Source organism: Hippopotamus amphibius, chromosome 2, assembly GCF_030028045.1.
Source record: "Hippopotamus amphibius kiboko isolate mHipAmp2 chromosome 2, mHipAmp2.hap2, whole genome shotgun sequence".
Classification (NCBI taxonomy): Eukaryota; Metazoa; Chordata; class Mammalia; order Artiodactyla; family Hippopotamidae; genus Hippopotamus; species Hippopotamus amphibius.
The window spans coordinates 196,002,224-196,020,487 of record NC_080187.1 but is presented as its reverse complement, the minus strand read 5'-3'; the positions used below and the strand labels follow the sequence as shown (position 1 = coordinate 196,020,487).

The following is an 18,264-nucleotide window of genomic DNA, read 5'->3' as shown; positions in this document are numbered from 1 at the left end:
AGAAAATTAAATCTAATTCTTAATGGCTATTGAAGAGAAAATTTTACCTTTGAAAAATCTATTTTTTCAGTCTGATTTACTAAACAATACATATTTATTATAGAATAATTATGTGATAAAAAGGAAGAATTAAAATTTCAAATTTTACCACCATATTCACTATGAATATTTTTATTTTACATATTTACTTATTTTAATTGGAAAATGTTCAAATATTTGAAAGTTTGTAAGAATAATACAGAGATCAGTCAAATATCCTTTACCTAGATTCACCAATTGTCAACATTTGCTATGTTTATTTCCTCTCATTCTCTCTTTCTCTCTCCCTCTCTACATATATATATACATATATACACACACACATACTCACACATTTTTCCACTGACGCATTTGATAGATAGTTTGATACAAAGTTATTCACATTTTGATGTATCTACTTCAATTTTTAGACTTTATCAAATGGCTTATATCTTGCTTTGTTTTTTTTACTTAACTATATATTGAGATCATTTTCACATGCATTTATCTATTCTTCTGAATAAATTTTCTTGTTAAAACAAATATAATTACGATTCCTGGCAGAGAGTTGAGGATGTAATTGTGAGCTTTTACTTGACTGAATTATATCTTTGACACTCTATGAAGCCTGAAAACTTAAGCAGTTTTTTTTTTTATTTTAGTAGTGTCAATGAAAGTGTTTTTTTTTAACCTATTGGATTTAGTCATCAGTTAATTATCCAAAAAGATATTTCGTAGAGAATGGAGAAGTTTTGAATTATTGATGTGTCAACTGGGGAAGCATGTTACTTTTTTACAGTGATTGTTTGCTTAATTAGGCAGCAGAGACGTTGCAGATCCTATAGTTCAATATTGTCTCTTTAACATATCTGTGAGGTTTTGCTGCAAAACTAGATTAAGAAGCTGTCAGCCAAAAATAAGAACGCCAAGTGCCACTGGGGCATAGGCAAACTGCAGCGTTATGATGTGGAGCATGATTTCTAAAGTCATTTGTGGGTTGCAGTAGAACCTGTTTTGCTGTTGATCACAAAAGCAGTAGTGTGGCTTACTCAGAAAGGCATTTTAAGTTATTTTTAAAAGGACTTTCCCTTTTTTTCTTTTGAGCTCCTGAATGCATTTTTACAAAGCACAGTTTGCCCTAAAAGCTAGATATAAGAAATGTCCTTTAGGGGCTTCTAGTCTACTACAAATATCAATTCTGCAGAAAATTATGAGGAAAATGAACAGTGATTACAAATTAACTTAAAATAATACTAATCTTACAGGACCACCTTGCTTTGTGTCTCAAAAGGTGAAGACATAGATTTATGAGTCTTCTATCAATATTTAATTCTTGTTTAGACAACCACAGTTTTTTCTGTATCTTAAAAATGGGAAGTACTTGGAAGCCAGTGAAAATGAACAGAATAATCTGAAACTGAAAGAAGCTGGTCTAGTCATCCTTAGACCCTTGCTTGCCCTTTATCTGGCCAAGAAATGAAATTCAGACATTGTTCTCCCTACTCAAAACATCACCAATATTCACTAAATATAAGACTTCTTAGTGTCTCCTGCAGTTACAAGGTAGTGAAGGCATTTTTGTGGTGTAGGGAGATGAGTTTGATGGATACAGTGAACTTAGAGAATTATGCTCTGTAAACATGTTTTTTGGAGATTTGCCATAGAATTAAATCCCATTGTTTGACGGTAGCATGTTCTCATGTGATGCCAGGAACTTACCTGCTGATGGAGTTGTAGTAGCAAGAATGGAGACTCCCCTTTCATTCCAACAGTTTTATGAGAGTCTAGCTTCAAACCATAGCTGATGATCACTGAAGCCTGTGGCAGGGGTCCTGGCTGCTGAGACGAGGAATTGGGCTTCCCAGGGTCTTATCTGTGGAGTAAGACTGCAGTGTTGAGGTGGGAGTAGATGGAATAGAGATAGCATGAGGATTGCAGATAAGGAATTTGGGTGCATGAACTAAGAATAATGACAATGATGATGATGATAGGGAACTTTTTTTGAGTCCTTATTATTGTTAAACATACACACTGCCTGATTTACATGAGTTTTCACAATGACTCCATTTTGAAATTGATGCTCAGAGAGGTTAATTCCCAGGATTTGAACCTAGGCAGTTTGGCCCCAGAGTCTGGGAATGGACTTTGGAGCGAATTTCTCATTTGTTCTGAGAATGGATAATAAGAATGGTTTCTATTTATTGAGTATGTACCGAATGCCTGGCACCATTCTAAGCACCCTACCTTTGTCAACTCATTAATCCTGACAGTAATCCCATATAGTAGGTGCTTTTATTTATTAGCCTTCTTTCACAGTTAGGGCAAATGAGATATGGAGAGGTTAAGTAAATTGCCTAAATCAAGTGATTGGCTTTTTTAATAGAGTTAGTATGTACTAAAACCAGGATTTGCATCCAGATGGTTAGCCCAAGAGAATTCACTGTTAATAACTATTTTATTACCTCTTGGAGGATGGGTGCTTCTTGTGATGGATACTGGGTACTGTGACGAAAAATCAGAATCACAGGGTAAGGGACTGTGAGGGAGTTTTCAGGGGAACTAGAGAGGCAACTAACTACTGGAAAGGAAGAGGATTGAGGCATTAAGGAGTGGGTGTAAGCAAGTGAGGAATGGTCTACAGAAGTGAGTGTAGCGGGGTAGCAGCGGTCTGCAGAGCATGGGCTGTAGGAGCAGCACATTTTTCCGGGAGGGACAAGATGTGCTTCCACTAACTGGAGTAACATCCAGCCTCTCTGGAGTTTCATTCTCATATCAAAATCATGAGAGAGCTGAGTGGTCAATTTTAAGGTTCCCAAAGGTTGGGAGAGTTTGAGAAGCCAGTCTAACCAAATTTTATCGACACCATTTCTAACACCTGCCAAAATGGTAGCCTTGAGAAGTATAAGACCCCAAAGTGCCTTCTGAATTAAAAAAAAAAAAAAATTCAGAGAACTTCCTTCATTGAAACTGTTTTTCTTCAATGCTCTCATTTCTTGAGACTATAGAGGATTACATATCTTGGTTTTGAATTAGTTTCTTACTCTCTTCCTGTCTGAGTTTCTTATCTCTATAACAGAATTAGTAATAATGTTTATTTACTATGTAACTTTGTTGTAAAGATTAAACATGGCAATATTTTGGCCCTTAATATTCTTTAGAGATACATTATAGATTTTTTCACTAAAATAACTGTTTGGACCTTCAAACATGTGTTTTCTGATTAGAAACTATTACTTTCTTCGACTTCTTTAATTCTGGCACCAGCAGTTGGCTTTCTTTTCAGGGTGCCTTTTATTTGCACATCAAAAAAGGGTTTTGTTTTTGTTTCGCTAATCACTTAATCATTTTGATCCTTTGTGCATAATCTCTATATACAGGTCTGCCCAAAGAACATCTACATGGCACTGAGGTACTAGGGAGATTCTGGACCCATTTGCTAGTGAAAGCATATCTTTCAGAGCTCTGGTACCCAATATTCATACTGTATCTTAACAAAATTATATACTTATATATAATATAGTTATATAATGTTTATTTATATACATAAATATATAACATTTTTATAACATAACAAATATATAACATTTATGTATATAAATAATGTGTAATTTATGTAAATTATAACATACATTTATTTATACTAGTATATATAATGTATATTTTATATATATGTGTGTATATGTTATGGAGTCATTTTTCTTTGTGGCCATTTGGGAAATCTGAAATCACGTATGTTAAACCTGAAAAATGGTCAACAGAAAGTAGAAAGAATATTAATACCACAAACTTACCATACAAATATTAGTTGTTCCTATTTTAACTGACAGTTGGAACTGGAGGGATCATAAGGAAATCAGACAGTGGACAGTAGAGCACTGTTATCAAGACATGGGCTCTTGAGTCAGAAACAGGACTCAAAAGCCCACTGCCGTCTATATCACCTTAGGTAAATTAACCTCTTCCCTCTCAGATTATTCATCTGAAAATGAAGGTAATGATAGTATCAACTTCACAGGATTATTGTGAGGACTGTTTAACTGAATATATGCAAAGCCCCTAACAGTACATGTAATATATACATAGAACATGTGCAATAAATGTTAGCTATTCTTATTAACTCTCTGAAATCTAGCTCATGACTTTGTTTCTTATTTCATAAAAACTTTTTTTGTTTTGAGTAAGAGACTATTTCACTTAATTTACTTGAAATTTTTGAAACAGTGGGAAATAAATAGAAATAATTAAGTTCATCTATGAAGTCTTGTTGCTTCATTTAAAAACAGTAGCTGACAGATTTTTTTTTTAAATATTTTTTCTACATAAATGCTAACCTTTTTATTTGGACCAGAGCCTTCCCTTTGTTATGGGCTACATGAATGAAAGGAAAGAGCCATTTTATAAAGTACTTTTCTCTGGAGAAGTATCAGGAAGAATTACTTTGTGGCATATCCCTGATGTTCCTGTACCCAAGTTTGATGGTTCTCCTAAAGGTAAGACAATTTCTATTTCTAATCACATGTCTTCTGCGAACTACGTTATGATTAACTCAGTGTTTGTTTGTTTTTTAAGTTGAGTAATATGAGGCTACAAAGAAGAAAAATTTCTCATGTACCACTATGTATTTATAAATGTGATGCTTACAGATCTTATATGAGGCTACAAGCAAGAAAAAGTTCTCATGTACCACTATGCATTTATAAATGTGATGCTTATATCTTATAGATCTTATATATGCAACTGGTATAATTCAAATTAACATCAACTTAACATGAATGATGTTTTATTGAATTGAAATGAATGTTGGAAATATGAATACAGGATAAACTGATGGACCATTGTTGTATTTTTTAATTTGTCATGTCCATATCCTGTACCCCTTTTCAACCAATTTCTCTCTTCTAAAGAGTTTCTCAGTTCTTTTCAGTTGACTTAAGTATAAAATGAATGCACCAAAACACATCTATTCTTCTGAGGCTCCTTGAGGGAGAGAGAACCAATAAAATAGCATTTGGAGTGAAAACAGTGGATGGCAGGAGAACTTTTTTGCCTATAGCACACTGTTGATGGGAAAAGAGTCTCTATGTGCTCCAAGGTATGGTGACTTGACAATATTTTCTGTATCTATGATGAATTTATAAACCAGATTTTCCCTTTTTATGTGTCTTCTTTTTAGAGATACCAATAACTACCACCTGGACCCTTCAAGATAATTTTGATAAGCATCATACCATGTCACAAAGTATTATTGACTACTTCTCTGGGTTTAGAGATGAGAATGGAACTGCAGTTGTCACTTCATCAGAGTATGTTCCAAGTCTTGATAAACTAATATGTGGCTGTGAAGATGGGACAATTTTCATTACACAGGCTTTGAATGCTGCCAAAGCAGGACTTCTAGAAGGCGGTTCTTTACTAAAAGGTCATTGAATTTTATTTGACCCTATTTATTTAATTTACCTAAGCTTAAACTTTAATAAGCTATACTAAGATTGCTGAAGCTTAAGAAAATTGCAGGCATTTGCTAATATATTTCTGCATGATTTAATGTTAAAGTAAAACACACATATAGGTTTTTTAAAAAGTCTAACAGAAGGTTATACAATGAGAAATACATTTCTCTCCTTCTTTGATCTTCCAGGAAAATCACCAAAGGCAAGTGCTAATAAGTTTCTTTGGACCCTTTTTGAAATTTCCTATGGATATGTATGCATATAACAAAATAGCAGTATACATTTCTTTTAATTATATTATAAAAGTAGAACTACATTTTACACACTTTACTAAAATGTCCTTAAATCTTAATAAAATATTTTGGAGCACATTCTTTATGACTTCATTTTAAATGATTAATAATGGTTGAATTTTAATTTAAAAAATCTCCTATGATGGGTGTTTAAGTTTTTTCTAGTCTTTGGCTACTACAAATACTTGCAGAATTAACTATCTTTCCACATATATGTTAGTATATGTATAGTATTAATTTCCAGGAATAGAATCGCTAGATCAACATTTATGTGTATTTTTCATTTTGAAAATATATCTTAAAATGTTCTCCAAAGTACATCAGTATACATGTGTGTCCACTAGCACACATGTATGAGAATGCCTTTTCTCCTCAACCTTAGCCAACTTTCTGTGCTATTCAGTTTTTTAATATTTGCCAATCAGGAAAATGTGGTATCTTCCTGTTTTAATTTTAATTTATTTTTTGTTCATGAAATGTAAATGTGTTCTTCTCTATCTTTGTGCATTGCAACAGGGAAAATCTATTAAAGACCATTACACAGTAAGTTGGCTTATTGTAAAGAAAGGAAATACAGGAGGTGATTGAGATTTGGGGTTGCATAAATTTGTATACCACTTTTCATTGTATGGATCCTACTAGACTACAAGGTCCTGACAGGCCAAATATCAATTAAAAAAAAAAAAACTTGTTACATTGCCTACTGTTGTTCTCAGCTTACTTTCGCTACTTACTAAATGTTCTAACTTTTCAGTGATTCAGTGATTCCAGGTGTGGGTAGCAGTGAACTGAGGAGTGGTAATATACCACTGTACATCTCAATGGCAGCTGTTAAAAGTTAGTGAAAAACCTTAAGACCTTAGCATATTTTATCTAGGCTGATTTATCTTATCCAGAAAATAAGCAGAAACCTACATTTGACCTGTAGCATCTGAATTAATATTTCTCTTGATTTTTCAGTGGATATAAAGCGAGGAGGTGCCTGATGGAATAGAAGTAATAATGATTCTTTAGGACTCATTTTCAACGTGAATTAAGAGAGTTTGTGGTCTGTGGGCCTCTGTAATTTTTTTAGGTTTAGCTGATAATGATGGAAAAAGCAGTGTGGAAACTGGGTATCAGTAAGCCTGTGTTCTAGTACAGCTATGGTATGAGAAACTTAGGTTCCTACCAAGTGCCAGTACTAAGAAATTATGGACATTACATTATTTATTCCACACAATAGTCTTGCATGAAGGAAGTGCTATTATTATCCCAGTTTTTCAGATGCAGTACCTGTGGTTTAGAGGGAAAAAGCAAGTTGTCCATGGTGACATATCTAGTAAGTGATAGACCCAGAAAAACAAAGCCGATTTGTTTAACAGCAAAGTTGTGCCCTTAAATATTATGCTGTGTTTCTGCACACTTGGATTCAAGCCACTTAACCTCTCTGAGCCTCAGAATGCTTTATCTATAAAATGAAGCAGTGGAACTAGGTAATCTGTAATATCTTTTAAAGCAAAAATACTCTGTGAAACTTTGCTTTTCTTTTATACTAGACCTGGTCATGCTGTTTTAAAGGATAGCGGTAATGTTCTGAGATGATGTTTGTAGAGACAGAATGCATGAATTGTTCACTCTTTTAGAACAGAGTTTGCTATTTCATGGCACTAGAACTGGTAATGTGCTAACATCCTTAAAGAATTAGTAGACTTTGAACAACCAGCTTCAGTCCTCCAACAAAAGTATGACCTAGCTTATGATGAGGCACTTGCCTTTTGAGAGAAGCCAAGAATTGTTCGTTAATTTTCTTAGTCAACTGCTTACCTTTAATTATATGTGGTTTCCTTACATTAAAAATTTATAAAAGGAAATCTCAGGACTATTTCTTGCACAAAAATAACTTTTTTATTTTTTCGTGTTTGGTTGTTCTCCAGGTTCCCTTCCTCAGAAAGTTCTCAAAGGCCATCACCACAGTGTCACTTCCTTGCTTTATCCACATGGTCTCTCTTCAAAATTAGACCAAAGTTGGCTGGTATCTGGGGACCAGGACTCATGGGTCATTTTGTGGGATATCTTTACTGAAGAAATTTTGCATAAATTCTTTTTGCAAGCTGGTCTAGTAACAAGTCTTTTGATGTCACCAGAGAATTTCAAAGTAAGTTAAGAGAAAGAGTGAAACATGACACATCAATTTAAGTTATATGTATAACATCTCAGAATGTTCAAAAACTGTAAGGAAAAATAACCCACGTTTCCATAGAAAAGAAAAGAATACCCATAATACAACTGGATGATTTTTACGAATTCTCTTCCTATGTTTTATGCATTTTATTATTTTTACAGCTTATACAGATAATTTGGTTCTAAAGCAAAGGTCTCTTTAATTCTTGGTTCTACGAAACTTAGTTACTTCTCTTTAAGTACTTATACTTTTTTTCTTTTTTTTCCCTAGTTCTACATCTTAAGTTTTAATGAAATATTTTCTTTTTTTAAAAAAATAATGGACACTCAATGGAAAAACAAATATATAGGAATTATAAATTAAAATTAACTTTTGCCTTCAACAATTTAATAATAATAATGATATTATTATGAATAATGATACACTTTCTTTTTCTTAAATAGGTTTTTGTTTGCTCATTCGTTTATTTAGCAAACAACAAGCTTTAACAAATTTAAGAGCATCTACCTTGTGCCGAGCAAAGGAAATACTTTCAGGTGTAATCTTCTCATGCAATGTCAGCTTAAATTAGTTTTCATAAAGCAGATATCTTTGAAAATATAAATAACCAAGTTTTGAGTTTTCTGAGTTTATAAGTTAGTTGATTGACTTGTAAAAATTATTTCTCCATAGTAATATTATGAAAAATCAGTTCCAAAGTAAAATCAGAGAAAACTTGCACTGTATTTTTGTAGTAAGAAAAAATGAGAGCAGTATATCAGGAACAGAAATGATTAGTAAATAAAACAGTAAAACAAAGTTAAGTCACCCCTCCCACCCCAAAAAAACGCCTATGTGGTAATTTGGGATACCTTGATATATCTTTTATTCCTGAAGTTCCCCCTTTATCAAAAAAATTTTTTTCCTCAGCCCCAAGACCGTAGTCCAAGTCAGTTCCACTCCTGACCTCTTTTACTTCTGCCTCAGTCATAGATGATTTAACTCCAAGGATCAGGACACATTGAAAGTCAGATTAAAAGGGAGTTTATTGAAAGGGCACAAGGCATCCAAGACAAAGCACTACAGCAAAGACCTGCAGTGGAACTTGAACTTGAATTCGAAAACCAAGGTTACTTTTTGAATCCACTGTCTCAAAATGGCCTGCTTTTCTGTGATTACTCCTTTCTCTTGCCTCTTCTTATCACTTATTTTAGTTTCTGGACAGTTTCAAATGTCCAGAAAACCTAGACATTTTCAAATTTCAAACGTCTAGAATCTGATTGGCCCAGCACGGGTCTCTAGTATTTGTCTACTCCCCGCCATAGGATCTGTGTTCACATGTTATGTGTGTGTTCTTGTGTTGTATGTGTGTGTGTATGAGTTTCCTGAAGTACACTTGGCTATCCATTCTAGAAGTTGTGGGTTGGGCAGGTTCTCCAGGAGCTCATAGTTGGGGGGCACAGCCATCTGTGCCCCATTCTACTACTCCAGGCTTCCCGTATGTCACACCTGATATTTTGTGATTTCCCACCCTCCAAATTTCTGTAGTCTCCTTTAAAAGTATTAGGAAAACTAACATGTTCCCCAGCGCCCCACAGAGAGAGGTCAGTGATGGGCACTGGGAGATTCTCAAAGAACCCTAGCTGACGCTTTTAACATAGCAGCTGAAAGTCTGGCTAAGTGCCTTAGTGAGAGTAGGAGCATCCACATCGCAAAATGGTTAGAGAAGAATAAAAGAGAGAGCAACGGAACTACCCACTTCCCCTCCTCACCACACCCCAACCATTTCTATTGATGGGCTGATCAGTGCATGGCCCTCGTGGTGAGGCACAGAGCTGCCCTGTAAACCTCTCCCAGGTGAGCCTGAGCTGCACCCAGCAGGAATGGTCTTTGTCCTAAACTAGGCTCAAGGTAACCACATGCTGATGTTCTTAAAAGTATCTTAAGAATTTTTGTACTGTGAGACTATTTTTGGTCCTCATGTCTTTGAATCTGTACAGGCAGTTGGAACTATCTAATGCTTACCTCTTTTAGATTGTGTATACACTAAGTTTCCTGTTTGGATTAGAATCTGTATAGTTCTGGGAATAGCATCAAATCAAATTTTGAGGCTCTAAGTGGAAAATATCAGCTCATGATACCCTTGGGCCTAAGCTTGTGTCTACAAATAGCTTCTTTTTGTGGCAACAAATTAGTTCTGGGGTTTATTTCATTCTGCATTATTTCCGATGTCTGCCTCACTGCCTGAATCTGCTGAGTGATGGTCAAGTCCTTCATTTATCTTATAAGTAGATCTGGCCTGGAATTCTCCTCTTTATTTGCGTCTTTTGACCTTGCTAATAGATCTTTGAATTTAAAATCTGCGTGGTGTATAAAGCTCCCCTGTGCAGTCTTATGTGGAGAGGCGCTATAGAAAGCAGAACTGTCATTTTGTAAATGGGATTTTAACAAAAATTTATGTTGCTGGGGGAAAAAATCTTATTTAATTTTAAAGAAAGCATTTGACTATTTACTTACAAAGAATGCTGTTTCGTTTTGCTTTTTTCATAGCTACGCAGTCATCAGGAAATTTGCTGTGTGTGCAGTGACCATTCTGTGGCTCTCCTTCACCTTGAGGGGAGGAGGTGCCTCCTGAGTGCCCGGAAGCACCTTTTCCCTGTGAGGATGATTAAATGGCATCCCATTGAGAACTTTTTAATTGTTGGATGTGCAGATGACTCTGTTTATATCTGGGAAATTGAAACAGGTAAATTGAAATTTTACCACTTTTCATCCTTTGTATATTTATGCCTCAAAGCATTTGGCTGGGTGGAGAGCTCCAGAAAAGACACAGTGTTGCCCTCACTTGCTTTTATCTTTGGTTGGGCTGCATTTAATGGCTTCCTTCGAAGGTGTGTATGGAAAATAAACCCAATGGCCCAAGTCAGGTCCTAACCTACTGATGATTAGCTGACAGCGCAGTGCACAGGAATGAGCCGGATATTTCTGGAAGCTATAAATAAAAACATAAGTTATCTACTTTAATTATTAACAAGAGAGAAATTTAGTGTCCTGCTACTAGTCTCAAATTATCATTGAATTCTGCCTTCTTCAGCATACTTATGTTCTCAGCAACATTTTGAGCTAATTGATGGTCAGTAATAATGGAATATAATTAATTACAAAACTCCAAAAGGTTGAGTCAGGGAAACTGAAAACCAAGTGGTTCAATTGAACTTTTGATGTCGGAGCACTGAGAATGTATAGTTTGAACTTTTAAGTTTTTAAAAAAGTTTTACTCTGTAATTTAAGATTAAGAGTCACACATTTCAGGCCAACGCTGGGAACAAATCAAACAAGGCGAGGTAATTAATGAATGTGAGTCAAGGGAGTACACTGGGGAGTACATTTCACTGAAACCATTGCATGATTTGTATTGATTAATCAGTGGTAGTTTTATGTTGGGTGTTATTAACAGACTGGATAGTTTATAATATTATAGTTCAGAGCCATACTTCACCAAAATAATTGCTATTTTCTTTACATTTGATTTTCACGTATTAATGATGATGGTACATGGAGGATGCAACATAATACCACCTTACATTTGTGCCCTGCTTTACAGCTTTGATGGGCTTTCACTCTCATTTCCCATTAGATTATCACAACTTCTAGGGTAGGTAGAAGGGGTGTTATACCCCATTGCATCGATGAGGAATTTGTTGCTCTGATGTGCTAGGTTACACACTAGTAAGTGGTGAACCAATATGAGCCTGTAATCCCCCTCATTGTTCTTTGCGCATATTCACAAAATTAAGAGAGGTTTAGAATTCTTAGGTAATCTATCAACCTGAGTGATGGTTGAATATAATGGATAAAATAGGTTCTAATGCCTGGACTTGCCTCTAGGACCTGCTAATGAAGAACTGTGTGACCTTGGACAAATAACTTGGCTTCACTGCATGTCAATTTCCTCACCTATGAAATAGGAATAATAATGCTTGTCTTCCTGTTAGGATTAAATTAATAAATACCTACAATGCTTGTAAACAGTGCTTGTAGGTGCCAAGTTTTTAGTAAGAGTTAACTATTATTAATATTATAAAAACTGTGACTAAATCTTAATTTGTGCTTGTGAACTCTGAATCTGTAAAACACATATACTTATAAGTGTGTGCAACTGCATTGTTTTTTTTAATGGTTATGGTAGCATTTATTTATTTATTTAAACTTTTATTTTATATTGGAGTATAATTTTGTTTAAGATTTATTTTATTATTTATTTATTTATTTATTTTATTTTTGGCTGCATTGGGTCTTCATTGCTGTGCACAGGTTTTCTCCAGTTGTGATGAGCAGGGGCTTCTCTTCGATGTGGTGCACTGGTTTCTCGTTGCAGTGGCTTCTCTTGTTGCAGAGCATGGGCTCTAGGTGCACGGGCTTCAGTAGTTGCGGCACTGTGGGCTCAGTAGTTGTGGCTCGCAGGCTCTAGAGCCTGCAGTTGTGACACATGGGCTTAGTTGCTCTGCAGCATGTGAGATCTTCCCAGAGCAGGGATGGAACCTGTGTCCCCTGCATTAGCAGGCGGATTCTTAACCATGGCGTCACCAGGGAGGCGCCTATATTGGAGCATAATTAACAATGTTGTGTTAGTTTCAGGTGTAGAACAAAGTGATTGTTATACATATACATGTATCTATTCTTTTTCAAATTCCTTTTCTAATTACATTGTTGCAGAATATTGAGCAGAGTTCCCTGTGCTATACAATAAGTCCCTGTTGGATATCCATTTTACATATAATCCAACTGCATTGTTTTTAATTATGAAATTGTAAATACTTGCTAATAAAACATATTTTTGCCTAGAAAATAGAGTCTACAAGAATAAAAAAATCTGGGTACTCATAAATGCTTATGGTTCCATTGCCCTACCAAGATACCTTTTAGGTTGTGCTACTTTTTATTTATCTATTTTTGATGGAGCAGGCAGTAAGGAAGGGAAGCCAAACCACTAGTACTTTTTGAAACCATATTTATTCCTACACTGTATTTTAATTTTATTATTTCTTTGTATGCTCCCAAAATATATAATCAAATGTAGAACAGTTGAAAAATACAGAGAAACATAAAAAAAAAAAAACAACAAATAATCCTATCCCACTGCCTAAAGATAGCTGCTATTTATATTTGATCTACTTTCTATCAGACAACTTTCTATGTCAATAAATAGTTGTCCAGATTGTATTTCAGTCATGGTCCTGGTCAGAAATTGAAGTCAACCCAGGTGGGTTAAATGAAGAGACTTTAATGAAAGGACTCTTTATAGGGGTGTGGATAGGGATTAGGTTAACAGACAAGGAATGGATAGTGAGGCCATCACTCAGACACTAGCAGTATCAGGAAGCTGTTACCACCTCTAGTGCTGAAGGGAAAGATGAGAAAATAGTGGTACTGGAACTCAGTGGTTACTCCCTGAGATCATGGAAGAGAAACAGCTCCCACCAGAAATGCAGTACTGAGACAAAGAGACAGTTGGAAGAAATTCTCCTCTCTTCCCTCTTGCAGTCAACTGGAAGTCAGAAGGACATTTAGTTCTAGGCATCAGCCAGGGGGACAGAGCAGGACACAGAAGGGTATCAGAAGGATGGAGCGGGTTGTCAAAGGGACAGTACTTGACATAGTGGCCATTATGGACACACCACAGTGGACACACACATCAAGAATCTCCTATAGTTGGTTTTTTATATTGTTTCCTATAAAAAAGCTTATTTTAAAATGGCTGTATAAGATGACACGCACATGTTTGGTGCCCGGTTAATTTATAGGATATTTATTCCAAATGAAGCTATGAGGCTGTTTATCTCTTGGTGATCTGCAGTAATAGTTTATAAACAACCATAACTCATCCTAAGCTTATAATTAGTGAAAATGTTACCAATAATTCTATCATTGTCTTCACATTTGTGATGTGCCCCTTCACTTTTCCAAAGCATCCTCCCCCTGATAATCTCACTTGAGCCCCACAACACTCTGGAGATGGCTGACAACTGAACTCCTTACCACACTCATTCCTTTTGATTAAGTCTATGTTGTTCTTTTTAGTCCATGTCTGATATTGGCTTTGTTTTGAGTTGCTTTTAACATCAGCAATTCCAATTTTGTTTAAAATTTAATGAACTACTTTTTCTTTCTCAAGCTGTTTTCATCTGGCTAAGATACTTCCATTATGTTTACTGTACTTGACATCTATTTTATCCTTTTTCTGTAAAGGTAGAAAAATCCAGGATGAGGAAGAGTTTCCATTTATAGTTTCATAAAGTTAGGAGAAAAAGTACCAGCTAAGAGCAAAACAATTAGGCTGAAAAGAGGTCTATGAGGGAATAGAATATGCTTATTTACTGACATGCCTGGCACATGAATGAATGAACCAACCCAGGTTTTCTTGGACTTCAGTAGATTGAGTACAAATGAGTTTATCTTACCATTGGCTGATTGTGGTGGCTCTTAGATCATGCTGCCCAACTGTAGACGGATCTTTAGTTTTCTCTTCTAAGTCTCCCGTAAGGTTTCTGGAATTCACAGGCACATACCTCACTTCCTTGTGTAGAAGTCTGTGTATTTTCTACTCCAGCCAATTTTTCTTTTTTCTTTTTTCCTTTTAGTTTTGCTAGAAGGTTCCAACGTAGTTCCATGTGTGAACAGACCTATTCTCTGCTCCATTTCTCCAGCACTCCTGCCTCCTCTAAATACACAGAGGAGGAATGAATTGACACTCAGGCATTTATCAAATCTTTCAGCACTCGCGCAACTCCAGAGCTCCTAGAGAGAAAAAACAGGTGTCGGTGGGATAAGGATTTGGGGGAAAGAAGCCTAGAAATAAAAGGCAGGGGAAGGGGATTAAAGCCAAAGGTAATTAATTCTCAACTGCACCAAAAGCCCACCTTGGTGGAAGGTTGGGGGTGGGGGGGGTGGCATATAAGTCCTTCTTTGTGCCATCTTCCTCCAGGTGTGCAGGATGGGATATGAGACTAGTTTTTCACGCACACTTTATCACAGCCTATTCTCACTTTACTCATGAGATATATTTATTCATTTGTTTATTCTCTTTGGTAGAATGCTCAAGCATATTCTAGAGCCACGTACCCCCATGCCTAACTTACCTTGAAATCGTCAGAGGTATATCTTTTCAGTGACAGGTGGCATGGCCAGATACGTACCACGGTAAAGTTTGGGATCCTAGGTGGTCATGCTTGTCTCACGGAAATAGCAGACAAAGCAGAGAGGTATTTATACAGCAGTGGGGGCCCTCGTCTTCTGGCTAAAAGTACAGCACTGCCAGATTGGGAGTGATGAGGGCATCTAGTTTTGCTTATTGATTTGCTGGATGTCCCATGATGTTTAGGCCTGATTAGGAAGGGAAAAAATTGGAGATGTCATTTTGATTAATATTTGAGCTCCCACAGTGTATTTGGCACTGACAACTCTGGGCAGTTTTGTCACCCTCATTGCTATGAGACACAATAGGGATAATGTAATACTGATTTTTTTCCCCTAAAATACATACCAGAAATAAATCTCAGCTCTGAGTTCATTTTTCTTTTAAGAATTGAATTTAAATTAATTCTGAGGACTTTTCTGTTCACAGCAATGGATTTACATAGCAGAAAACTTGTGTAATGAATTTCTTGTGTGTTATTAAATATAAATGTTATTATTATTGAAGGTCTTCTGTTAAGCTTATGGCCCGTGTTGTGAAATATGCTATATTAAACAACTGAATTTTTCTGTGGGAAAAATGAAGTCTTATTTGCTTGAAAATAAAACATTTATTGATAAGATAGGACAAAAAAACTTTTTCTGTAAAGGGTTGGAGAGTAAATGTTTTCAGTTTTGTGGTCCATATGATACCTACTGCAGCTACTGAACTCTGCCCTTGTATGTAGCACAGAAGCCATTGACAACATATAAAGGAGTGGATGAGGCTGTGTTGCAATAAAACTTTATTTACGAAAGCAGACAACAGGCTGGATTTGCCTTGCAACGGTAGTTTATAGACCCCTAAGAAAGATGGTAGTTCTTTTGAAAGATCAATATTTTCACACCTCGTTCTAAAGGAGTTTGTAATTTTAATTCATTATACTTCACTGACTCTGTTTGGTTGTACCTATTTTGCTAATAAGGAAATGGAACATAGAGATTTTTTGAGTCTGAAGCTCCCCAGGCTGAGTGTTGGACACTTGCACTGGAATGTGTGTCTCTTTTCCATTCTGGTGTGTTCGTCACTATACAGTACAACAGGAGCACCTTCTGCAGATGGAGGTCAGCTTTCTGAGACTTGACAAGCAGGGAATTAGATAAGAAAAGCTCTGAGAAGAAATGGCTACCAGGAAACCTGCCATTGTTCTCCTGAAGGAGAGGGTCTCTGGCTATCTCTCAATGCCTGGCTCTCAATTTACACATGGTTGTAACAGCCCCGGTCATCTGATTTCTCAGATGACAGATTAGAAACAGCAAATTGCAAGTGGGGAGACTGTCAGTGGCAGGCACTCTGATAACAGAAGCGACAGCTGACAGGAAGGGAGCAGAAGCAAAACTATGTCACTGCTCAGGAGACTCTTTCCTGCACTCAGGGGAAGGTGGTCACCAAAAAAAAAAAAAGCCAAAATTGTTTCCCGTGTTCAGGAAGCTCTCAGATATGCCTGCGCAGGTTATGGGCAGCTGCCAGTCACCTTCCTGTGACTCCTGCTGCAGAGCTGGGCTTTCTCCTTCCGAGGCACTGGCTTCAGGAAAAATATTTAAAGGTATGACATCCAAGGTGGATTCTAGACCTAAGGAAATCTCAGAAGTGGCTTGGGGCCTGGAGTTCAAGGCCAGTGAGCAGATAGAACTGAGGGTCCATGTGAACCTATTTTTGTTCATTTCTTGTGTCTGCTCAGGTAATGTGAGCTGTGTGACCTTGAGCAGGAAGCTTTACTCCTGCAGCATGGCCTGAGGATCCAGCCTTTGGTTATGACATGGTTTCTGTGGGAAAACACATTCTGAGTTTTAAAACAACAGTCTTATAAACAGACCATTGGAACAAAGCCCATGAATATGAAATTAAGGAAGTAAAGAAGAAGATAATACATTTTGGAGTTATTTTCACCACAGGTGTTAAATTTCCTCTCTCTTAATTTCTTTTTCTTAGTGAAATTAGTAGCAGTTAGCTATAAAATTATTCAGTCTACTATGATGGCATATAAATGAAGCATTCGTTCTGTGGTTTCAAAGTACAAGAAAAAAAGAATTTAAAAACTAAAACTTTAAGAAAGATGAGATGAGGTTTGTCAAGTAATAGCTAATAGGCTGTATTTTTAGAAAGCATCCAGTGTTTAATCTACTGCAGATCTGAGTTCGCTTTGATTGTTTAGGGTGAATATATGCAAGACACAGTTTCCCAGATATATGTAGTCATAGTTTCCCTAACAGAATAGAATCATGTGTCTAAATTCCTACTTTGCCACACTAAAATATGACACAAGGTCTCTACTTGGAGAGGTAATTATCCAGTCCACAAGTTTTAGTTGTTTTTTTTTTTTCTTTTGTAGTATATATTGGGTTGGCCACAAAGTTAGTTTGGATTTTTCCGTAAGATGTAATGGAAAAACCTGAATGAACATTTTGGCCAACCCAATAGTATATTTGGAATATAGTGTATAAAATAAAAATTTTAAATTTCGCTAGTTACCAACTATGCCATTCTGAGGAACAGTTTTGCTTTGTTTTCTCATCAAGGTCACCCCTTTGTAGATATAGGGGTAAAATTATGTTGTATCAACTGCTTTGTCAGCACAACCAGAGAATGACTTTCATTATATGCGTTTTAAAGGTAGGTTTTGGGTATGCAGCATCCGGCACGCAGTAGTCTCTCCAGTATGTCATTTTCTCAAAGCCACGTTATTTTGTTGTGGTAGATTACAGATGGAACCCTCTTGGGATGATTGTTTTTAGAAAAGAAAAGTAGGATACATTAAAGCGTGGGGTGGGCCTTTTTCCTATATCACCTTTTCCAAGCCCTTTTCTTCTTTATTATAATAATTACTGATGTTATTACTCAACAGGTGTTTTTAGTTTACTGCCTGTTTTTCGAGTCTTTATTTCTTCCTCCTTGGTCCTAGTTATCACAGCTACACTATAATTTGAGATTTTGGTTCATGTAGTATTGTGTTCATGTGCATGCAATTTCTTACGTACACACTTGTGCATATGAGCTTTGCAGTGTAGCTACTGAATAGTTGCACAATTGTCAAAGTTTAAAGTCTTGAGTAGAAATTAGCATTCAGAGAGGTTATGACCATGAGCCCTGAGATTCGTACTGCTAGGTCTGAGTCTTGTTCTACTG

At 36.2% G+C, this 18,264-nt stretch overlaps 1 protein-coding gene across 1 annotated transcript in view; it reads left to right on the top strand.

The window, feature by feature from the left end:
- WDR72 (WD repeat domain 72) overlaps positions 1-18,264 on the top strand; it is a 203,053-nt gene that overhangs the window by 18,100 nt on the left and 166,689 nt on the right. The window contains exons 9-12 of the mRNA XM_057719816.1: positions 4,367-4,508; positions 5,192-5,437; positions 7,678-7,898; positions 10,455-10,650. Of these exons, the coding sequence (XP_057575799.1) occupies positions 4,367-4,508; positions 5,192-5,437; positions 7,678-7,898; positions 10,455-10,650 (805 nt within the window). The remainder of the gene's footprint in view (positions 1-4,366; positions 4,509-5,191; positions 5,438-7,677; positions 7,899-10,454; positions 10,651-18,264) is intronic.